The sequence below is a fragment of the Lolium rigidum genome, chromosome 6 (genome assembly GCF_022539505.1).
Source record: "Lolium rigidum isolate FL_2022 chromosome 6, APGP_CSIRO_Lrig_0.1, whole genome shotgun sequence".
NCBI lineage: Eukaryota > Viridiplantae > Streptophyta > Magnoliopsida > Poales > Poaceae > Lolium > Lolium rigidum.
In genome coordinates this window covers 164,466,707-164,490,577 of record NC_061513.1, presented here as the reverse complement: position 1 = coordinate 164,490,577, position 23,871 = coordinate 164,466,707, and the positions used below count along the sequence as shown (strand labels likewise).

General features: G+C 44.5%; 2 protein-coding genes across 4 annotated transcripts; one reads left to right on the top strand and one right to left on the bottom strand.

Annotated features, from left to right (window-relative positions):
• The first annotated feature begins 4,496 nt into the window (after nt 1-4,496).
• On the top strand, nt 4,497-6,999 carry LOC124665955 (pentatricopeptide repeat-containing protein At4g36680, mitochondrial-like). 3 transcript variants are annotated; one of them, XM_047203310.1, is made up of 2 exons: nt 4,497-5,661; nt 6,630-6,999. In XM_047203310.1, the coding sequence occupies exon 1, from the start codon at nt 4,530-4,532 to the stop codon at nt 5,637-5,639; it is 1,110 nt and encodes a 369-aa protein (XP_047059266.1). In that variant the 5' UTR covers nt 4,497-4,529; the 3' UTR covers nt 5,640-5,661; nt 6,630-6,999. The 3 variants fall into 3 exon arrangements, with proteins under 3 accessions (XP_047059266.1, XP_047059265.1, XP_047059267.1); XM_047203309.1 differs by having other exon boundaries at nt 6,603-6,999; XM_047203311.1 differs by lacking the exon at nt 6,630-6,999 and adding an exon at nt 6,164-6,301.
• A 2,722-nt stretch (nt 7,000-9,721) lies between these two features.
• LOC124660484 (CTP synthase-like) lies at nt 9,722-15,489 on the bottom strand. Its single transcript, XM_047198300.1, has 21 exons — nt 15,166-15,489; nt 13,879-13,958; nt 13,709-13,795; nt 13,352-13,402; nt 13,132-13,249; nt 12,988-13,044; nt 12,820-12,884; nt 12,600-12,683; nt 12,451-12,501; nt 12,296-12,358; nt 12,161-12,207; nt 12,002-12,071; nt 11,860-11,922; nt 11,686-11,775; nt 11,567-11,605; nt 11,238-11,465; nt 11,020-11,105; nt 10,856-10,904; nt 10,663-10,743; nt 10,488-10,581; nt 9,722-10,360 (listed from the first exon to the last, which is right to left on the bottom strand). The coding sequence occupies exons 1-21, from the start codon at nt 15,281-15,283 to the stop codon at nt 10,170-10,172; spliced, it is 1,812 nt and encodes a 603-aa protein (XP_047054256.1). The 5' UTR covers nt 15,284-15,489; the 3' UTR covers nt 9,722-10,169.
• Between the last annotated feature and the right edge of the window lie 8,382 nt (nt 15,490-23,871).

Sequence of the window (23,871 nt, the reverse complement as noted above, 5' to 3'; positions counted from 1 at the left end):
AAAATGTAGCCGCCAACATGATTTTGGTGGACTTTTGGTGTGGGCTCCACCCACATAACTGTGCCACGATTCTTGGTCGGATCAAATGAAATGGACGGCTAGCCACCCGGCTGATCCGACCGAGCGATCAGCCGGCTGAAGCCGAAGCTAAACAAAAAATATTGGAAAAGTGTCGCGTCGTGTGCCTCCTTTGTTTCCACACGTTGTACGTCCTCCTCTACCTCCTCTACTATTTTTTTCTCCACCATGACTCTCTTCCCAACCCAGCACCGCTCTTCCATTACCGCCAGCGCCACCACCCGTACTATAGCCACATCGGTCGTAACACCTCGCTGCCGCTGCTCGGTTGCCACAGTTGTTTATCTTCCACACGCTGGGGCGCCACACCATTGTTGGTTCGCGTTGTTACGACGTTTCTGCCAGCCCGCCACCATCTCCCGCTTAACAGCAGGTGAAGTCCGGTAAACTAGCTAGGAAGACCGTGGTAGAGCTAGCCACATGCCACTAGACCTAAAGAAGACAACATCAATGAGCAGATCGTAAAAGCGGTTCACCTTATCCGGCTCCACGGACCTCTAGCATGGCGGATTCGTGTCCAGTGAGCTCAAATCCTCTATGGCGGTGACACCATGAACATTGGCGAAGGTTTATTTTGGGGATTTTTTGTCGATGTTGCAGACAATTTTTTGCCATTTGCTATCATTTTTGTTGTTTAATCACATGTAAAATGCTACATAGATCTCTATGTGTATGATAGAGTGATTTTGTTTCATTGTTAGGAAGATACTAGATGATACCCCACGCGTTGCGGCGGGACATGATGTTGTATCGATGTACTACCATTAAAGGAACGTTTATAACTAATGCCATCTTTCCATTCTGATGCGGACTAATATCACAACGATTATGTAAATCAACATGTATCTCAATTTCATTGAAATATTGTTTTTATCTATAAAATAATTCACGTAGAAAACATTGGTGCATGCTTTACTCCAAGAAATGTCTTAGTATGGTAACATTATAAATCTAGATCTCTGTTTTCCTACAAAATCAGATAAAGAGAATGGAGATAAGTAAAATTATGAAATCAAGATCGATTAAATTCAAAACGTAATCACGTCCATTTCAGAACTGTCTACCGGCACTGAAACTTCAGGACCGTCTAGCAGTACTGCTATGTAATTTCCTAGAAGAGAGACGAAAAGATGTTGAATGACAGTATCAATATTTTTTTATCATCCATATACAATCTGTTTTTATGCATGCCGACTGAAACAAAATGAAAGAAGCTACTTTGGAGTACATAGATAATATTGGCCAAACAGATACTCCTTGAAGTAGTGAAGCATATAAAGTTCTGATTAAAATGAATAACATGTAGAAAGTGTCGACACCCCTAGATGCATATAGAATAGCTGAAGTGGGTTCCAAAGATTGCTTCCATCAGGCGCTCGACAGCTCAATTCTGCGAAATGCCCATCTGCATAGAATGACAATGTATTTTTCGCACCAAATGGTTCAACATATAATCAATTCAGTTATCCATGGTCAAATGAAAGGAAGTGTATATGACAATCACCCTCTGCTAGCCGAGAAATCTGAGAAAAAATAGGCACCTAGCATCCTATTCGTGTTTTCTTATTCAGCATAATTAGATCTGATAACGAAAGAAACAACACTGCAAGAGGTAATTCTTCTGTTTGGAAAGCCTTGTGATATACCATAGCAGGGAAGAGAACAGAGACAAATTGCAGCTTTTAAGAAGGAATGAAGGATAAAGATAGCTGAAATGCAAAAAAGAAATTAGTTGATCAGAAGTAAACTTATCATGTTGAGGAACTGGGTATGATCAGAAGAAACCCATGTGGCATAAAATATTGTATCTCCGAAGTGAACAATTGTTATCTGGAACTGAGAATTTAATTTACAGCTAATTTACTGAAATTATCAATTAGGGTGTCGAGTGAGAGCAAACAGAAGATTTTAATATGAGATGGAAATAAGTAACAATAGATATGAGAAATGTAGGAACTTCACGCATAATATGATGAAATTGATTAACCAAAGAGTTTTCTTATTACTTACCCGACTGAGTGAAAATCCAAACTAATGACGTATTTGGTTCTTCTACATCATTGCATCACAACATGCTGCATGGGAGGACATGAAGCTGCTGGTTAGGCATAAACTGAATCGCCAGGGAGCTTGATTCTTAGGATAAATTGATACATAAATCAATATATATAACACAAATGCGCATGTGAAAACACCAAATTAAGGAGGATCTACTATGTTTCTGGAAAATCCTTAGCTCCAATCTATAACAAAAACAGAGACTATAAACATACAAAAGGGTGGGAACCTGGCCCTGTGGAAGGAGTGAAGACAAAGGTAGCAACGTCCTCAAGAGCACATTATCGACGGTATTCGAGGCGGTAGGATCTAGCGATTTAGAAGGGGTGCACAAAGAAAGGGAACGAAGAGGATTGTGGCACCTGGTAGGGAAGACACCGAGTGGATCCCCTGAGGTTGGGCAAGGAGGCAAGGAGCACCCCTATATATGTCGAGGCCGGCGATGGACAGGTTCTAGTGGAACAATACGACACCTTGAGGGGAAATTAATGGAAGAGATGCCTTCTCGTATGCCTTTTTCAGTTTCAGTGTCGTTGTTTCTGGAAGAGGTCGTGGGGAAGATGAGGAAATAACTTGTGCGGTCGTGGGGATTAATTCAGAAGATGAAGAGCCAAACGTCGCTGGTTGTATACGGGGGTGGAGAAAAAAGATGTAGTGGGCCGGCCCTTATGATTTGGTTATCGTCTGGACTAATGGGCTGCCCACGCTACACTAATAGGTTGCATGCCTACTGATGATGCAATTCAGTAGTAAACCAAACGCTGCTCAAAAAAGAAAAGTAATAAACCAAACTGTTCTAAAAAAAAGTAATAAACCAAACGGATCAGGGAAAATGAAACCGGAATCTGCTGCTGACGTGGAAGATATGCTGAGGTGGATAGGCTGCATGTTGAGAGAAATAGGTTAGTGGGGATGATCTATTTAGTTATATAGGATTCCTCAAATGTTGGATGAGTTAGGCATAAAATTGAATGCATTGGTCTTTTTTTTACAAACCACGACATGGATTTTACATTTTTCTATAAATAAATGGGGATTAGCTACGTATTGTATTTTTTGCTACATGAGCATGCTCGAAATGTTGCACAAGTTTTTTTTGCTACATGTCATAAGTTTTATAGATTCTAAATTGTTGCAAAACGGTGTCACATTTTTGAAAAAGCTACATATACGGATAAACATTTGTTCAGGATTCCTTTGTAGGAGTGACATGATTTTTGCGGTCTAGTTACCACCATGCATGTGAAAGTCAAACCAGCTATATATCTACGGTTCCTAACGTTTGCCAAAATTATTTGCCTTTTTGCATTATATTTTCTGAACGTATTTATTTCTTTGTCCGCACCCACTTGAATGTTAAAATTAAAGAGTACCGGTTCTTACTTTTCCGGGAAATTTAAACTTCAACCACGTGTTACTTGGTAGTTTAATGATTTTCCCTTGTATGGTGCCTGTACGACGTTGCACATCCAAGAATCCATATGGAAAACAAATTTACAACATGCGGTTGGTTAACCTTTTGGACAGAGCAACGGTGTACGCACAAAAGTTCCGTGCTTATATTGTGATGGATGATTTTCCCTTGTTACTTTGCATTTCGATAATTTGTTATCTGACAAGTGGGGCTTGCGTGCAACGTCAATCATGTCCCTCGTGGCCCTTTGAAGATGAACAACATGGTAGCACCGAGCGGCACTACAAGGGGCAGCAACATGCCGTAGGCGAGGACAAAGTCAGGAGGTCTGAATCGATTTGACTCGGGTCCAGTAAACATCGTGCATGGGTATTTGGGTCCTCCGATTTGAACGTGCATCCTCAAAAGAATTAAAATAATCGAGAATAGGTGAAAGTGGTTAAAGCTTAAATTTAAATTAGAGCAAAAACATGCTATAAATGGAGGGAATATAATTGAACTCCCAATTAATCACTAGATATGGATAAAATTCCCCTACTTTTCACTATAGATATTAGAAAAAACACCAAATTTCCAAGGTTGGCCGGGGTGCCATTTTGAGCGGTTAAGTTCTAAGGTCGTGTGTGAGTGTAATAATCTTGTATTTTGCTTGGTTTTCCTTTATTTATCAGGGCAATTTTTCTTCTCAATTAGGACGTGAGGAAAAAATTCACTCTTTGTTTATTTTTTTGGGAAGCTTTTTCAAGGGAATTTGATACTGTATCTGTTTTTAGCAGAAATTGATCTTTGTTTAGAAAACAGAAATTATTAGGCAGGTGAACTGGGCCAGACAATGCGGTCAGGCTTAGGCCCATTAACAAGAACTCGTTCGTCCCATCTCCATTTCCCAAGTGACAAACCCGCAAAATGAAATCATCCCCACTTGTCTAAACCCTAACCACCGAACCTCGGATCGATCAGACCCAGCTCCGCCGCAGCCATGGCCGCCTTCTTCTCTGCCTCCGGCCGCCGCCTGCTCTCCACCGCCGCCGCTGTCTCTGAGTACGCTGTCCCGATAGCCCGCATCCGCAACCTCGCTCGCGCCGGCCGTCTCACCGACATCGACGCCACCGTCGCGCCGCTCATACAGGCGCACCCCAAAGCTGTAATCTCCGCCCTGTCCGTGGTCGGTCTCTCCGACCAGGCCTCCGCCATCCTCTCCACCATCCCGTCGCCCACCTCCGAGCTCCTCAACGCTCTCCTGGGCCCACTCCTCCGCCGCCGCCGCCACGCCGAGCGCGTACCCGGTCTACTGAACGCGCACCCCTCCGCGCCGCGCAACGCCGTCACCTGGTCCATCCTCGCCAAGTCACTCTGCATCACCAAAGGCGCCGACGAAGCGGTGTACCTCCTCCACGGGGAGGAGCCGCCCTCCCTCCACCTTTACACGGCCATCATCGACTCCTACTACAAGGAGAAGAAGCCCCACCGCGCCGAAGAGCTGTGGCGCGACATGGTCGACAAGCACGGCATCAAGCCCGATGCCGCCGCCTACAACGTCAGGATCACCTACAAGTCCACAGCCGGCACGGTTGAGGAGGTGAAGGAGCTGATCCGGGCCATGCACGAGGAGGCAGGGATCCAGCCAGATGCTGTCTCCTACAACGGGCTGATCCGGGTGCTGGGGCGGCACAAAAGGGTGGACGAGGCCCTGGAGGTATACAGGGGCTTTCAGGAGAAGGTGGGAGCAGAGGGGAATACTGAGGCCAAGTCGACGCCGGATTGCTCGACTTACACTGCCATGGCCCGTGCACTTTGCAACGCCGAGAGGTGGTCAGAAGCCGAGGACGTGTTCTACGAGGGGGTGAAGCGCCGGAAGGTGGTGGAACTGGGCACGGTGCGGAAGCTGGTGGTGGGTCTCAATAAGGCTGGCAAGGGGCGGGCAGCAAGGCGTGTGGTGGTTGGGCTGCGCAAGAAGTTCCCTGACCACTTCAATGGTCCATGGCAGGAGCTTGAGAAGGATGCCGGCCTCACGCCGGGTGCCAGCAACGAAGAGGAGGACGCAGAAGAGGACGAGCAGCAGCCAGCAAAGACGGCGGCCACCGCGTGAACATTCACATCTAGACTCGGAGGTGAAGTTCTGTTCTTGTTTGATGAATCATGAGGCCCTACTGCCGGTTCAATAAAGAAATTTCATGAGGCTCTATTGCGGTTCAATCATGAGACTCTTAATAGTGTTGATCGTTTAATTGGTTAATGGCATACACATTTTTTTGGATATGTTATCTTGCTGCAGCAACGATACACAGCAACTGTCGTACTGCTGACTTGTTACTGAACGATAAGGCCTTTCTATCAACCAAGTGCAATCCTATATTGGTAGTTGAGTTTACGCATACATGTTGAATTTGCTCCCCCTTATTGAACTTTACCATATCAATATGTATCGATCTGTATACCATATCAGCATACATATTTTGTGCCCTCTTCAGCTCACTTCTGAAGAACACCCTTCACAGCTGAGACAAGCAGATCCTTTGTTTCTTCCCTGCTCATGTTCGCTCCGTACTTTGGCATTGCATTGCATATCAGATTGGTAGATAATGGTTGCGATTTGGTTACATGATTTTGCAGCTTGCCTCATCCTGCTATCTGCTTTCCACTATCGCATTGGTGAACACTGGATTTCAGTCTGATTTGGAGGATCAGAATTCCCTTGAAAATCAATGCTTTTATTTGGTGGGTGATTAAGAATAGGGTGCAGACTAAAGATAATCTAGTCAAGAAAGGATGGAAAAGAAACTGTATCTGTGAATTTTGTGGAGCTGCAGAAAGTGTAGATCATCTGTTTTTCAACTGTCCCTTAGCTAGATATAATTGTTGTGTTATTTGTAGTGCTTTGGGGATCAGTGGAAAACAGTAGATATAGTTTGCATGATTTATGCCAGAAGGGATACTATTGTGATGATTGGTGCAGGCAGTTTGCTGTGGAACCTCGAAAACAAGGAATGACGCTTGTTTTCAACGGAAAATGCCTAGTGATCCAACTAATGTGATCCTTTCTCTTTGTCAGTTACTCGAACATTGGAACGTTCTTCAGAAAGGACAGGTTCGAGGAGCTCTGCACCGGGTAAAGGATAGATTGAGGAAAGTGGTAAAGGATGTTTTTGGTTGTTGGCATGGTGACGAGAAGGATATGTGATGGCTGATACTATTTCTGGAGAAAAGTAATCAACCACAATATGCTTCTGCTGGGTTGCTCTCTACTATGTGTATGATCAAAAGAAGAGTGAAAGTAAAACTGTTGCTGTCTTTTAGCTTTCTGAAGTTTTGAAGGCTGTTTGATTTGGGAGTGATTTCCTATCTTACCTAGGTAGATTTGAAGACTGTGTTTCTATCTTATATAGGTTGTAATGTTTGTGTCTGGCGTTTGTATTGGCGTCAATGTGCGTAAGAGGGTTGTTGTGTAACATGACATAACTCCAGTTTCTTAAATGAAATTGGGAGCCGTGTGGCTCCTCATAAATAAAACTGGATTCCACAGAAACTTTGAGGCTAGTATGGCGAACTTTCTATATGAACACGGAAGATATATTTGCTCCCCTGCTCAATAGGAGGTAGCAATTGTTCACCCGACAGCAGTACCACCTGTGCAGCCAATTTTTCAGCTGCATTTTTTCCTTTTTACTCTGGATGCCTGTGCCACCAACGCTGCCTCTGTGATCTCCAAAGCGGGGCCCTTCAACCTTGAGGACCCAAATGTTCTTTGAGATGGCCATGGATTGGACTCGATTTTCCAGCTGCATTTTTTTCCCTTTTTACTCTGGATGACAGCGCCCACAACGTTGCCTCTGTGCTCGCCATAGCAGGGTTCTGCAAACTGGAGGGCCCAAAGAATGCGCTCATCGTGTGGGATGGAATATCAACAAGTTTCTTGAAGGCTCATTGCGGGTGAAGAAATTTTTTTTTTTGACCCTGGCTACGGCGGGCTTACGCCAGCCTGAACACTTTTATAAAACCGACCACAAAGGAGTTGTTACAACATATTAGAGGGGGTGGGGAGGGGAGAGGGGGGGGGGGGAGGGAGAGAAAGTGGGGAGGGACCTCAAGGGGGGTCATATCCATTACACCAATTATTTAGAGCGGAGGAGGAGGAGGGGGTAGTACATCGATGAGCCCAAAGTCTAATATCTTCCAGGCACCTCCTGAAAACGAGGGGGAGGTCCTCGTTCACGCCGTTGAAGGTACGAGCGTTCCGCCTTTTCCAGATGTTCCAGAGAATGGCAGTGGTAGTGGAGGCTTCCTCAAAGTTCCGGCACAGTGAAGTCCAGATGTCCGAAGCCCGGGAGAGCCCCCTACTGGCGAAGTCGGGGTAGAAGGAGCCCCACACCTCCTGGGCACGGGGGCACAGAAGGAGCAGGTGGTCGACGTCCTCGTCTTGGCCGCATGAGAGGCACGCAGCAGTGGTGCTGAGTTGGTGCCTGAAGCGCCGTTTGTTGGTGGGGAGGCGTTTCTTCCGAGCCAGCCAACAGAAAATCTTGCACTTGAGGGGGCAGCGGTTCTCCGGACCTTGTCCGCCGCATCATCGACCGCGGATGCTCGAAAGAATTGGAATAGAAACTTTTGTTCGACAGCTTAGTGTTAGTGAGGCGGCACGAGCGAACATCCGGGGCGTCATGGCACAGAACCACCGAGCTAAGCTCGTTGGATAGGTCACGGAGGTCAGCCTCAGCAGCTTGCGAGAGGCGCGGCCCTAGAGAACCGCGGAAGTCAGAGACAACAGCCGTGGCCACGCTGATATGAACGCGGGTAGAGTGGGAGAAAAGGTTAGGGAAACGATCTTGAAGCGTGGAGTCTCCAATCCAAAGGTCAAACCAGAAGGACGTGGAGGCGCCACTGCCAATGCAGACTCTAGAGATGAGACGGAAAGAAGCAAGGCCAGCCACGATACCTTTCCAGACGGGGGTGTCCAGGCGGTGGCTTTCACCAAGATCCCTGGATCCATTCCATCCGTAGGAGCGGCGAAGCCAGCGAGCCCAGGGGGCATCAGTGTCAGAGTGGAGTTTGGTGAGGAATTTGCTAAGGAGAGCGGAGTTTTGGGAGCGGATAGAGAGAACACCGAGGCCACCAAGCTTTTTGGGGACACAGACATCATCCCAAGCAACTTTGCAACTCCCCCCATTGCAGGTCTCTTCCCCGGTCCAGAGGAAAGCCCGGCGCCTCTTATCGATAGCCTCAACAACCCCAGCTGGGAGAAGGCCGGCGCCCATGGCATGGGCAAGCATGGCAGTGAGGACGGAGTTAACGAGGATCAGCCGTCCACCGATAGGAAGGCAACGGCCGCGCCATCCAGAAAGGCGCATATCGCTTTTGTGGATGATGGGGGCGAAATCTGCCGGGCGGAGTTTATAGGTGGAAAGGGGGAGACCAAGGTAAGTTTGGGGGAAGGAGGAGACAGAGCAGCCAAAATTTTCAGCCATGGCAAGGGCTTCATCAGGACGAGTGCCAATTGGGACAAAGGTGCTTTTGTGGAAGTTGATAGTGAGGCCAGTAGCGGCCGAGAAGTCATCAAGGAGATTTTTAAGATTGGCGACATGATCGGGGATAGCTCTGATGATGATGAGGGTATCATCAGCGTATTGGAGAACCGGGCAAGGGAGATCGTCAACCAACGGGTGGAGGAGAAGCCCCTCGCGGGAAGCTGTAAGAAGCATCTGTGATGCGGGTGAAGAATGGTTGGTGGCTTCCCTGCTTTGGATCATGCAGGAGGGAAATACTCCAGAGCCTCCCTGGCATAGAAGATAGCGCTTGGTGATTTAAGCCCTGGACATTTTTCTGCAGTGTAGATTTACAGTTATAATATTTGAAATGATGTTATTTAGTTCCAGTTACATTCGGTAATACTGAGATGTTCTTGTTTCTCAGGAAAATAAAACAATACTGAAACCCATGATCTGAAAAATAGTGAAATTCGCTATAGCTTCACTTTGGTATGACTTTTCTGCCTCGTCATGGAGCGCTTGCTGAATTCAAACTTAACAGGATTCACTTAATCCCGACAGATGATGCCTAGTGTCAGAACTGTACAAAACACTACACGATCCAAGTTCATCTTGAGACACGACATAACATTTCTCCAGAATCTACCAGCTAAATAACTGCCATGATGCAGAACAACAAGGCAGGCAGAGGTAAATCATACAAAACACTAACTTATTTGTGCAAAGGCACAAAAACCGCGTCCAAGTACAAACTGCCAAACACCAAAATTCTCTTACATCCCAGCATTTTTCTTCAGAACTCCCTTAAAATCTATCTTAAGCAAGAACAAATAAAACATTCAGCCTTTCCTTTTTCAGATATACAGCATGGAAACTCTTCTTACCCACTTCTGTTCTCTTACAGAAGATGGTAGAGAACAACACGCAAACCACTCTCACGCAGATCAAGCTCGGTTCTTTCACTAAAACCCACGGAACGAGCACCATCCCCTGCAGACAGTCAGCATCGAGCAAAAGAACTTTTTCTTCCTCGAGCGACCAATGGTAGTTTAGCCAGCCAGCCACTGCAAAACTGATGCAACAAGAACTGCAAAAAACAAGTAAAAGGGTGCAAATCCTTTGAGCAGCAAGGTGAGGCACTAGGCATGGACACCGTTCCCATTGGGGTAGTATGTTCCATTCGATAGGCCATTCATAAGCTTCTTAGCATGCCCATTTTGGTGTACTGCAGGCACGTATGGAGCATTTTGATGTTTAGCAGGAACCACATGGTCGCTGGAGCAGTCCTGCAGAACCTTACCCAGTTGCCCAGATGAGGCAGCGATTAGCCCTGCAAAATACAAACGAGGATTAACAAATAGCTTCGGACAACTGTTCTTCAAAATATGATAAACTTAGTGTTTTCCAACACATGAATAGACGGAAAATACAAGTCAGGAGATTCCTCAGCAGCTTACCAACAAATAACGGAGAAGGTTTTGAAGGTCTTGACTTGAATTCAGGATGAAATTGTGCGCCAACAAAATATTTGTGATTTGGTATTTCGATTATCTGGAAGATTAGCAACTTTATTAAGACATAAAGTCTGCCAAAACAAAAGATTTTTCAAGCAAGTCATGGTTTTAGTCAAACCTCCATTCTCCTGCCACTCTCATCTTTCCCAACAAATTGAAGTCCAGCAATTTCAAACTCTGGCACCATATCAGGATTTACCTGTGAAGATAAACATGTTTCAGACCCCTAAGAACAGGCCAGGACTTATGGAGATCAATCATGTGATAGATTGTTCATTGCATCTATGAACAAGAAATTATGAAAAGCAGACCTCATATCTGTGCCGGTGCCTCTCATCAACATAATCCACATTGCCATACCTAAACAGTAAAAATAATTCGTGAGAAACCCCACAATTCTGTAACGAGGAATGCTAATAACATGTAACCCTAGGCTTAGGGCAATAAATATGGAGAAGGGTCTATATACACTCACAATTTAGCAGACTTGCAATCAGCAACCTTGAAGAATGTCCTCCTCGATCCTAGGCGCATTGTACCACCCATATGTGTTTTCGAACCCTAAAAGTTGAATTAAAATTTGATTTCAATAACTGCAAGGGATCGATAGAAAGTTGCTCCATCCCCCCATTTCTAATGAGAAACTGGGATGATTCACAATAAAGACTGCAAGCAACTTAACAAAATAATTACCTCCGGCATAAAAATAACACATGGGGTCTTGGCATTGGGATCAAATTCAGTGCTGTTCGCATCAGAGAGATTCATGACATTCCTAGCATACTCTACGACAGCCATCTGCATTCCAAGACATATACCAAGATATGGTACATTGTTTTCGCGCGCATACTGAGCAGCCAGGATTTTTCCTTGAACACCTCTATCTCCAAAGCCACCAGGTACTAAAATGCCATCGGCACCCTGAAATAAAAGATATTCAGATAACCATGATCAAAATATTTACATGAATTATACATATGAACAATTCAACTTTGAGTGAAATGTTGGTGAAAACTCATCACCTTCAATAAAGTCCATGCTGATTCATAAGCATCAGGTGCCTAGAGAAGTTAGAAAGGATCACATAAGAAAAGGAAACAGCCCAAATCAAACATACAGAAAAAGAAAAACACTGCCGTACCTCAATTTTGGTGGAGTCCTCAAGATCTGTAGAAGCAACCCAATCAACAACAAGCTTCCTGCGGCAATCAACAGAAGCGTGCAAGAGGGCCTGCATTTTTTTTGGCATCAGACTTCACTATTAGACACCAGCAATCATTTAAAAGGTATAAAAATATGGTAACATCAAACTTACCTTCAGCACAGAGAGGTAAGAATCAGATAGACCAGTGTACTTTCCAACCATAGCAATCCTCACCTGAAATAAGATCATTAGTCAGTTGGAACTATGATTGAAAATACTAAGGGCGGTAATCAAAGTGGAAAAAAAGACTAACAGTATCCTGAAGGGTATCAAACATAGTAGCTCTTGCAACCCACTCGTCCAATTTTGGCTCACCAGGAAAGCTGAAAATGTGTACACGAATATTTATTGCACTAACAGAAAATACTACAGCTTGTATAAGAACATACTGACTAGATATGTAGAGACAAACCTTTGAATGTTCAGAACTTTAAGAATAGCTTCATGTGCTTTTTGGTCCTACAGGGCATAAATAAGATTCAGAATTGAACATGAATGTTCATACACCAAAAATAAATTAGCACACAGAAGATGAGTTGTCCTATACCCGTAGCAACAATGGAATACGCCAAATATTGGAAACATCATATAGAGTGACAATGTTAGCTGCCTGCACAATACAATTGTTCATGAGCTACCAGAAGGAATTAGCTACCAAGAATATGAAGCAATCAGCAACAAAAAAAACTACAGTTCAATTACCGGCACATGGCAGAACTGGGAGAGTTTCTCTTTCACATTTTCTTCCAGTTCCTGTCAAATATAATTGCAGATTACGAAAAGTGATACAAAAGCGAATAAAGAGAAGCCTACTAAGATACAAAATTGTTGTAAATGAATGGCCGACTAACCTTTGTACTGCGACAAGCTAAAATATTTGGGGTGAGACCAAGTCCCCTTAAACCACGCACACTGTGTTGAGTCGGCTTAGTTTTCTTCAAGAGTAATAAATAACAGATAGAACAAACATTAGGTAAATAGAAATAAAATGTTTTTTCACATAATAAGATGTACATCATAAAGTAGTTGCGGAGAAACATAATGAATGAATCAACAAGAGAGTTTGGCTACCTGTTCACCAACAACATTTAGAACTGGAACAAGACTGACATGCACCAAACAGAAGTTACCAGGTCCTGGCAACCAAAGTAATATCCAAAGAAGAATATAAGTGCCCACTAACCTAGGAAAGATGGCCTATAGTGTTTATTTATTATTGTAACTGTGTGAGTTTCTCACCAACACGATAAGAGAATTGACCCAAAGCTTCAATGAATGGCATAGATTCAATATCACCTGTAGTAGGAGTGACAACACAATCAAGTGACAGCTATACAAGGAATAGCTCTAAAAAAACAACAAAAAGGACTATCTCATGCACACCAATTGTTCCCCCCAGTTCTATCACACAGACATCAGCTGGTCCGTCCTTGCCATCCACCGGTATCATCGCAACACGCTCAATCCAGTCTTGTATGGCATTTGTGATGTGTGGCACAACCTTGAGGATAAATAGATTTAATAGTCAGCACTCAAAGAAACATACATACAGTAGCTACGAGGACAGACAAACAAAGATAAGAGTGCATAAGGTGATCCTCACCTGCACAGTCTTTCCCAAGTATTCCCCTTTCCTCTCCTTGTCAATAACAGACTGTCATCAACAACAAAAAAGAGGCAAAGTACGAAAAGTCAGAACAGTTTGTTATGCAGGGAACAGCAACTGTACTTATGATGTCACATACATCTGACGTGCTATAACTCTTATATATCATTGTGGTTAAATAACTAAAAATTATTTTGCAAACATTTCTAGTAACATACAACAAAGACATCCCTTTCCTTCATATAAAGTACACGTATATCAACGTCGGCATCAACTGAAACATTTCAAAACTTTTAAATGTTTGCATCACAAAAGAATTGATGTTGGGACATTAAATACATTAGTGTGCCTTACCTGGTAGATCTTGCCAGTGGTTATATTGTTGTCCCGGGTGAGTTTAATATCAAGAAACCTTTCATAATTCCCAAGATCCAAGTCCACCTGCAAGATTCAGAGACAACACTTAACAAGGTGACCAACATTCCGTAGCCATTGCAATATTTGACGTGTTCCTATGTCAGTACCTCACCACCATCATCTAACACAAACACTTCACCGTGTTCGAACGGGGACATAGTCCCAGCATCGGTATTAAGATAAGGATCTGCATAATCAGATAATGCAAAGAGAACGTGTCAACCTCACGAAGCCAAGAGCAAGCAACTAGAGCAACGGAGCAAGTATTAGCTGGCATGCCGCCACTCGTTCTACAAGGCAAAAGGTACAATCAAGCTCCCAAGTGCCACAATGTTACAGGAAGTCACAAGGCTACAAGCTTACAACAGCAAAAACAAAGCAGTGTTTAGGTGATACTGGATAAGAATAACAACTAGTAGCAAACAAGACATGTATTATAACATTGATTCAGGTCAAAGATTCCAACTCGCTAAGTTGGCATCCAATGGTTTGTGACACAACGATACAGGTAGCCTATATCTAAATTAGCACCAGTGAGGCCTGCAGAGCACGAGGCGTCTGAAAGACAAAGACAAGGAGGGAAGGGAAAACCTAGTCTTTTCAAAACACCTGTCTCCACCACGACAGAGGATGAAAGTGTAGCAGCGCAAAGTCTGAGAGTTGCAGCAGTTCAGATATTTTGGAACTCTTCCATGTAACTTTCACAAATCTTTCTCCCGAAATAATGGCCATATATACCACAGGCGCAAGTGCTAGCCAATGAAGGAAAAGTCAGAAGCTTTCTTCAATGGGCCACCATTGTTCAGACATCGAACCTTTATTCCTCGAGCAACGGATACCACCAATCACCACTCCATAAAAGATCTTGGTAGCCCTCCGAAATGGTCTTCTACTGAAGTAGAAACCGGGGGACAAGTTTCCCTTTGTAGAGTCTAAAAGTTCCCTTCCACTAGGCCACTACCGAAACAAATCTTCAAATTGAAAGTATAATAAAATCTGTCTCTCATGCGCGCACAAGCCAAAGATTAGCAAGGTAATCAACATCATATCCATTCCTACACCACAACTCCTAAAGGCTAAAACCCCGGGCTCAAAACGGGAGGAATGTTCGAAAGAGGGGCTTTTCCACCAAACCCAGCCAAGAATCCTGGGGCCTCCCTGCACCTACTCCCACCCAGCAGCCTTGAGCCGCCCGAATCGCTCTCAAAAAAATTGAAATCATAATCAAAACAAATCCTTCGCCGGAAACCGGATCGAGGGCGGGCTCGAGACCCACGAAGCCAACCCCTTCCAGACAAAGCCCCAAACCACGCCTTTTCAGGGGCCCCGGAAAGGCGGTTCTTGAACGGTGGAAAGAAAAGAAAAACATCACACGGCCGGCGGTGGGCACGTACCGATTTTGATGGACGTAATGCGGAGGCCGCACGCCTTGAGGACGACGCCGATGCTGCTGGCCGTGACGCCCTTGCCGAGGCCGCTCACCACGCCGCCGGTGACCAGCACGTATTTCATCTCGCCGGAAATCTCAGGTCAATCCGCCGCCGCCGCCGCCGCCCGAATCTTTCTGCACACCGAGCCGGGCTGTCGCCCTTGCTCTTGGGCTATGTGGTTTTGATGTCCGTGGGCGCTCGCGTGCGGGCGGAGGAGAGGGAGTAGAGGTTTTAGGAGGGGATTGGGGGAACCGCGCAGCCGTCTGAGAGGGGAGGAGGAAGGAAAAGGGGAGGCAATGGAGGCGCAGGGATAGAAGGAGGGCTTTGGGCAATTTATATGGGAACTCTCACATCTCTCTCTCTCTATTTTTATTTTATTCATTTTTTCTTATTTTCTACTAGCTCTCTATTTCATTTTCTATGTACGTAGTTATTATGTTCACTCGTACTTGTTTTTTGAGGAAGGGTAAGAAGGGTTGGCCAACACAAATCGTTTACTGTATGTGGAAATATATTTTTCTTGAAATCTGTCATTTCTTGTTGACCATTGGATGAATATCCAACGGTTTACGTGACATCATTCACTCCGCAATCCGTCCCCTACCTCCCACGCATATCAACTCGCCACTCCGGAATGTCTCCTTGTGGCTTCACTCGTGCTTGTTTCAAGATGAAGAATACAACGGTTGAATTAGCAACTACATGTTGTTTTACTTCGGGTCAAATATGCATGCGGGTTCCATTTTCCTTTTCTTGAAACCATAATTTCTTGTTCCCTTGGATGAATATCCAACAGTTTACATTACACCACGTTCTGTACTTGATATACAATCACAACACTTCTAACCCTACCGTTGTCTCGATACATATGGCTCAATAGTACTTGAATGTTCACAAGAACCAAAGTTGGATAAGATGACCACCCTTTCCCCCTCTTTTATTTCAACCGGAACATGAATATCCAAGAACACATAAAAGGATTTAAATATAAGATGTTTTATTGAAATTGTTTGAAAAGATGTGTTCCTTATATGTACTTAGCGAGCATCACTTGAGTAATATTTTTTCTATTACATGTTTCTTCTATACAACGAATGTTTCTTATCTCAGCTTGAGTAAGAAGGGTGGATTAGAGACTGCATGGCTTTTTTAACCATAGCTTCTTTTGTGGAAATATACTACTATGTTTTTCCCCTTGAAAACACTCACTTTTTTGTTATCCCTTGGATTAATATCCAATGGTTTACTACATTGCATCATGTATGTCTATTCGATATACAATGACAACACATCTAACCATAACCATTGTACCAATCCTTCCCTTTCTCCCACCGATCACCATCATGGAGAACATGAAAAATCCCTTGTTCCTGATTATGTTCTGGCCAAATCAAGAATATCCAAGTAGACATGAAAATGTTTATAAGTATTAAGTTATTTTATCGGAGTTTTGGCCGAGCGGTATGGTGTTCTCTCCCATAATTATTTCATACAAAGTTCGCACCGAGGCTAGGTTTCATATCAATATCACAACACATCAATCTTCAAGATCTCGTAATGATTAGCATGAATGCATGATCAATTCACGATCTTCAAGATCAAATTGTGAGATTGCTATGATCGCATAAGGCCCTACTAATCCTTAAGTGTATGAATGGATTGATAATTGAGTAGTAAGAAAGCATCTTTTAAGCTTCTCCACGGTTGAAAAGTTTTAGATTTCAAAAAACCAGATTTCATGGCCTTGCAAAACCTATTGAAAATTGGAAAATAGCACGATACGAACAACCCGAAGACCTCCTAAAAGGGATAAACGTATCCTCCTAATGAGATTGCATATACATATACCAAATGGAGCTAGAATAGTAATTCACACAAGTACTCTAGCAAATCCACCCGGACGATTGTTGAGCCGATATCACTAAGACAGTTTGGTAACTTAATAATGAGATTGTCATTGACGTTTGATTTTTCTCTAAAAATGCAATCCATACATCTTGATAAAAGCTCCCTTCAATTGTCTTAGATCATTGTTTGTAAGCACCACCTAGGCAGACACATGACCATTTAATTTAAAATGTAGTAATGCCATAAATGCTGCAACGTGCAACAAAGATAAACTCCCAAAAAACCCGCTAGCTAAGAGCATGGGCAAGCCATAAACAGTACAGATGTGGTACCATTGGTGATTCATCTATAAATATAAAATAGTGACCGAGACCAAGAAAATTATGACATTATGGTATCCGTTGTTGCAAAAGTAAACTACTTTGATAATATCGTAAATTATCAAGTCATGCAAATTCTCCCTCGGTGCACTTATATATATGTGGTCATGTTATTTCCAAAGTTCTACCTTTTCTTTTGCAAATTCGAAACAATCTTTTGTTCAACATTTCATTCATAGTTAGAAAACCTACACGATATAAAGCAAAATACTACTAAAACAAACCCAAATATATCAGCTTTTTAATCCCATAAAAATTCTGGGTCAATGTACAAATATTGGAATGATAATGCCTTACATAACCTAGCAGATGTAAGTATATATATAGTTTTATTCTATTTGCAGGTGTTAGGAACGAGATGGGCGCACATTAATTACTTGTGTTGAACCTACATTTTCCATGCCCGGACTGTGTGTGTGTGTGGCTCATCGTCGGCAATCTTATCCTTCCTAGTCACGAACAGCGCATGTTGACACGGGCGTACAGACACCTCCCCCGCTTAGCATCATTGAGGACAAGTCCGACTGTGCCTGTGCGTGGGTAATGTCGTGACGAGCAGCATCTTCTCCACAAGAAACTGTTTCTTTTCTTGCAGCTGCGATATCAATGCAAGTCGCACAGCAACGTCGCAGGGATTCTCTCCATCACTCGTGACGATTCCACTGGATCAATGGCCATAGCTATTTAGTATCTTGCCGTATATATGTAGGAGTAGTTTGAATGTTTCCATACACTACAAAATGGTTTTGAGAAATTCATAGTACTAATATGTACGACGTGCACATTCTGTATCCCCTTGATCAGTTAAAGAAAAATCAGTGCTTCTTTAAATTTATTTTGGCCTGCCTGTATTAGACATGCTGAATATATGCAAAAGAAGAGCAGTTCCTGAAGAGTTTGTCCACTCCAGCTTATTAGTGTGCGCCTACATCATTGGCCGACAAGGAGTTGTACGAAGGAGGCAATTATGCATGGGTGATCTCCCTGCAGAAGTTAAGGCCACAGGTTGCAAGGCACCTGTCCACGCCATGTGGTAGACATCTTCAGAACATGCATGCATCATGGGAGAATCAGAAAATAAAAGAGCTGCCCTACATTACACTTGGCAGTGTCCCGTAGATGGAAGCAAAACACAAGAAAATGGAGAAAAAAATAGGTTAAAATTGTAGTTGGAATATTTGTACTTACTGTGCATATCTTCCTTATTTGATAAAGGTACTGTGCATATCGATCTCTTTTCTTTTCAGTTTAGGCCTTAGCACAAGTGAGAAGAGATCTCTACCCCAACTGTTAGATGAGTATGGGGCAGTTCGTTTGGAGAGCAAAATAGGTGTCACATCGGCTCTTAGAGATGTGCTGCAACATGTGATGCAGAAGCTGGGGCGATTTTTCCCCCTTTTCGAAAAAAAAATGTGATGTAAAATAGAGGCTAACCATTTTTACGGCATTTGGACCAAAAATCGTTGCTCCAGGAGGTGACTTATCCCTATATTCTCATGTAAATGTTTTAGGCTGGCCCTAAATTTTTGCCTTAAGTGATGCAAATTTGGGGCCCACACCGCTGCCCTAAAACTAAAAATGATGTGGTGGAACCCAACCGCATGCTGAAAACTTCCCCACCGCCGACCGTTGCCACCCCTCGCCGACTCTGGTTGGTTCTCATTTGTAATCGCGATAACAACATCGACCGAAACTTCCCCGATGCTACCTCGTCGCTCAATCCCTCTGGCCGGGACGTCCACCGCAACCCCTACAAATTCCTCTGAAACTCAGGACGATGTGCCGAATCGTCAACTTGAGACGTCCACCACAACATCGTTGTAGCCCACTGACGTCGATTAGCGGCCGCCGCAACCCCCGTGTGCCCGTTGGCGAGCCACTGCTCCTTGTTGAGCTCTCGACGCTTGGTCGTGCGCCCCAGCCGAATCAGGCTACATCCCCCACCCCACCTTCGGCGGATGTTCCGCCATCGCTACCTTTCATCGGCCTCCGCTGGCACAAATCAAGCTCGGCGCTTGGCAACCGCCAAATCAGCCTCACTCTCCACCATCAGATATCATGTTTCAATTGCTTCCCAAATTTTAGGGCATCTTTTAAAGCATCGATGCCCTATTTTACACCGTTTGCTATGGCTTTTTTATGCCTAATTTTTTTCTAGGTGACTTATTTTACATCATCCCTTAAAGAATCTCTTAGAGCATCTCTAACAGAGCCCGTAAATCCCACCGGAACTGAATTTTTTCGGCGGTTTTACGGGTTCGGGTCGAAAGTGGCGCATAACAGCACCCGAATCGGTGGACCGGCCCGTATCGGGAGTTCGGGGGCCCAAGAAACTAGACCGTCGACCCGTATATATACAGGCCGCGGAGGGGAGTTGCGTTCCAAAACCCTACTCCCTCCGCCGCCAAAGGCCCCTTCGCCGCGCGCACGGTTGGAATTCCGGCGAGCAATCGCGGAGCCACCGCCGCCGCTTCTCCTCTCTTTCCACCACCACTGCGACCGCATGGTGAATGGATCGTAGCGAACAAGAGGGGGGGTGAATGGACGCTACGTCAAGTTTTAGCCTTTTTCAATTTTTAGTGCAACGGAAGTAAAGGTGATAGCTTTGATGCTCAAGGTGATCCTACTATGATCCTAGACAAGTGCAACAAGTAAAGGAACCAAACAAGATAGTAAGAGTAAGGAGCGGAACAATCGGAGGGCGCGGAGACGAGGCGAGGTTTGTTTCCCGCAGTTCCTCCCACAAAAGGGAGTACGTCTGCGTTGAGAAGGTGCTAGCCTCACACAAGAGGCTAGACGGCCACACCACGAAGGAAGGCCTCACCTTCTTCCTCGAGAGAGCTCCACGAAGGTGCTCCCCCTTCTCCACTATGGCACCGGTCGAGGAGGTGATTCCTTCACAAGGTTGGGGCGAGCTCCACACCACAAGGAGGCTCCAAACAACCTATGGGACTAGCACAACACCAAGCTAGCCTCCATAGGTGCACTTCTTCCAAGATTCCACCATAGGAGCCCTACCACCAAGATCCACTAAGGACTACCATGAATTGGTGAAATTTCTCTCGGTGGAACGATAGATCGGGGTCTCCTCCACCACTCCTCAAAGTATGAGAAAGATTGATTGGGTAGGTAGGGAGATCCACTCAGTTTGAGCTCAGCAACAATGGAGGAGAGAGAGAGAGAGAACAGCTAAAATCGTGTTGGGGAAGAAGGGCCCTTTAAATAGGCCCCCGAAATCCAACCGTTACCTGCAGTTTTTGCCTAAGCGGTACTACCGCTTTGGGAAGCGGTACTACCGCTCTGGATTCGAAATCCCACAGAACTTATCCACGTGGACACATAGCGGTACTACCGCTCGCGGTACCGCTCGAGGTACCGCAATGGGCTCCAAACCTTACTGGATCCCAAGCGGTACCGAAGCGGTACCAGAGCGGTACGGCCGTAACTCCCGTTACGGTACTTAAGCGGTACCTCGGGCGGTACTACCACTCTCAAGCGGTACTACCGCTCAAGGTACCGTAAAGGTACCGTAACTTGTTCTGTGGGACAAATTCAGCGCAGAACTCCAGAGCGGTACCATGGGGCGGTACTAGTAGGGGTAGCGGTACTACCGCTACTAGTACCGGTAGTACCGGCCTGACAAAAACTGCTTTCTCCTCTTTTCCTCTCCAACCATGTTACCTCGCGATACACACACAAAACCAGAAAACCTATAAGCTACGCTACTGTCCTCCGATCTTGATGTGTCCAGCGAGGTCACCGTGCACTTGCAAATCTAACAAGGATACTCAATGCACACGGTGAGATTGTTCAAGTGTTGTCATCAAACACACAAAACCCGGGGTTTAGACTTTGCTCTTTCAATCTCCCCTTTTTGGTGTTTGATGACAACACAAGAATTTGCAATGGCATATGATATTATGATGAGATATTTAGATTTGCAAAAGCTCGACGGAGCTCCCCTAGACATGTGCATATTTTGAATATGTATTTGAATACAAATGCACACATCCTAGAGGCATAACTCCCCCTAGATTTTACAAACTAAGCACATATGCAACAAGGATAATTGACATGTTCAAATAATATGGAGGCAACACAAGATCATGCAAGGAGTTTTGGGTGGGGTTATCATACCTTTGCCTTGAGAATACCCAAACTCACAATAAGGTGCCTCCATAGAGTTGATGTAGCCACAAGAAGAAATAAACAACGAGGACACCAAGGCTACAACAACGAAAATCCCCATGCAAAAACCCATCCGGATAGGAACTTCTCCCCCTTTGGCATCGAAACACCAAAAAGGAGGGTAAGCAAACTACAAGGATGGTAAGGAAAGACACAACCAAGCTTTGCAAAAACCAACGGAAAACAAAGCTTGGATGAGATTCTCCAAAAACATGGAGAAAAAGATAACAAAAGAAGAAGGACAAAAGAAAGTCTCGAAGAAACACGAAGAACCAAAAAACTCCTCAAGGAGGAGGTTGGTGGCCGAACCCACCGTGTAAGAGTATAGTAGTGTGAGGTCGCGTAGATGTATCTAGGACTCACGACTACAACTCAACATGAAGCTCATTAGTCACTTGTTTGACAAATAGAATATGTTTTGGATTTCTTTATGCATAATGGGGGGAGGGATAGCTCAATGAGTTTAAACCGCACTCCCCCTATGTTCATGGGTGCTTTTCATCTAGACATATAGGGGGAGTTCCAATTCCCTTGGCGCCCTTCATGTCGAAGCGCTTGAACATGTATTGGAGGTACTTTGCTTGATTGATGAAGGTGCCTTGTCGCATTTGCTTGATCTCGAACCCAAGGAAGTACTTGAGTTCACCCATCATTGACATCTCAAACCTATTAGTCATCAACTTAGCAAACTCATCATTGAACTTTGTGTTAGTCGAGCCAAAAATGATGCCATCTACATAAAGTTGGCATACGAAGAGCTCCCCATTGACTTTCTTAGTAAAAAGACTCGGGATCGATTTTCCCCACTTCGAAACCACGGTCTACAAGCAACTCCTTTAGATGCTCATACCAAGCTCTAGGAGCTTGTTTGAGTCCATATAGGGCCTTTTTGAGCTTGAAGACATGGTCCGGGAAATGGGGGTCCTCGAACCCCGGGGTTGCTTCACATATACCTCCTCATGTAAAGGACCATTAAGAAAAGCACTCTTAACATCCATTTGTTGCAACTTGAAGCCATGATGAGAGGCAAAGGCCAAAAGGATACGGATGGACTCAAGCCTTGCAACGGTGCAAAGGTTTCACCAAAGTCCACGCCTTCAACTTGAGAATAGCCTTGTGCCACCAATCTTGCTGCGGATGAGGATGCCATGTTCATATTGCTTGTTCTTGAAGACCCATTTGGTGCCGATAACATTGCGGCAATGATCGGGTCGCTTCATGAGAGTCCACACATCATCCCTCTTGAAGTTGTTGAGTTCCTCTTGCATTGCAATCAACCAATCGAGATCTTCAAGCGCATCATTAACCTTGAGTGGTTCCACCATAGAGACAAAGGCGTAGTGCTCACAAAAGTTTGCTAGGTGCCACCGGGTGGTTACTTTGCTCTTTAAATCACCAATGACATTACGCAAAGAATGGGACTTGAGGCGCAAGTGTCTTGTAGTAGGATCTTCACGGCGAGTATCGGCTATAGGAGTAGATTCTTTTTGGTCCTCTTGGCCTTAATCACGGTTTAGGTCCTCGCCTTGACCTTCATTGTTGTTGATGCCGAACTTGAGGTTGTGGAAGAGGTGATCTTACACTTGGTTGTCCAACGGAAGAGGCTTGGCCTTGTGGTGTAGATGGCTCCACATAGGTGGAACTTCGTCCTTCCCCGACACTCGTAGAAGGTATCTTTTGAGATCGGCGAGTGCCAACACCCATCCTTCCTACGGTAACCGGGGGAATTGCATCTCCTTTCTCACAAGAAGCACTTTGCCCCCTCCAAAGAACTATCATCTTCATCAAAAGAGTCTCATCACACAATACCACAAACTACACAATAGACTCATACTCCATCATTATGTTTGAGTGTCTTCAACTAAGGTTTGTCTCTCACTTCCGGCAACCCCATGAAGTTAGGGTAAGAGTATGGCTAGGAGAATATGACGGATTCCTTCTTTGCCAAAGAAGACATCCAAGATATTGAGCTTGAACTCCATTCCATTGTTGTTCCTTCTTGCAAGAATCATGGTATAGAACTTGCATTGAACTTGTTTGACAAACTTCATGGTTCATTTCCTTCAACGCAATTCCTACAAAACACGATCTCTACACAAGGAAACATTTTCTATTAGTCCGAGACCGTGGCCTCTTGAAGAGACTAGCTCCACAAGAGAACCACCACATGTTCATTATAGTAGGTACAAAGACCCAAATGTGTAAAGCAATGAACAAAGAGAAACATACGCAAGAGTCTTGACAAGGTAAGACA

What these genes read in the sequence shown, in the direction of transcription:
- LOC124660484 (XM_047198300.1), bottom strand. Translation starts at nt 15,283, where the DNA reads ATGAAATACGTGCTGGTCACCGGCGGCGTGGTGAGCGGCCTCGGCAAG. An exon ending in TCAATTCTCTTATCGTGTTG is followed by an intron (nt 12,885 to 12,987) that starts GTGAGAAACTCA and finishes TTTGGTTGCCAG; the next exon opens with GACCTGGTAACTTCTGTTTG. An exon ending in GTATTCCATTGTTGCTACGG is followed by an intron (nt 12,208 to 12,295) that starts GTATAGGACAAC and finishes TATGCCCTGTAG; the next exon opens with GACCAAAAAGCACATGAAGC.
- LOC124665955 (XM_047203310.1), top strand. Translation starts at nt 4,530, where the DNA reads ATGGCCGCCTTCTTCTCTGCCTCCGGCCGCCGCCTGCTCTCCACCGCC.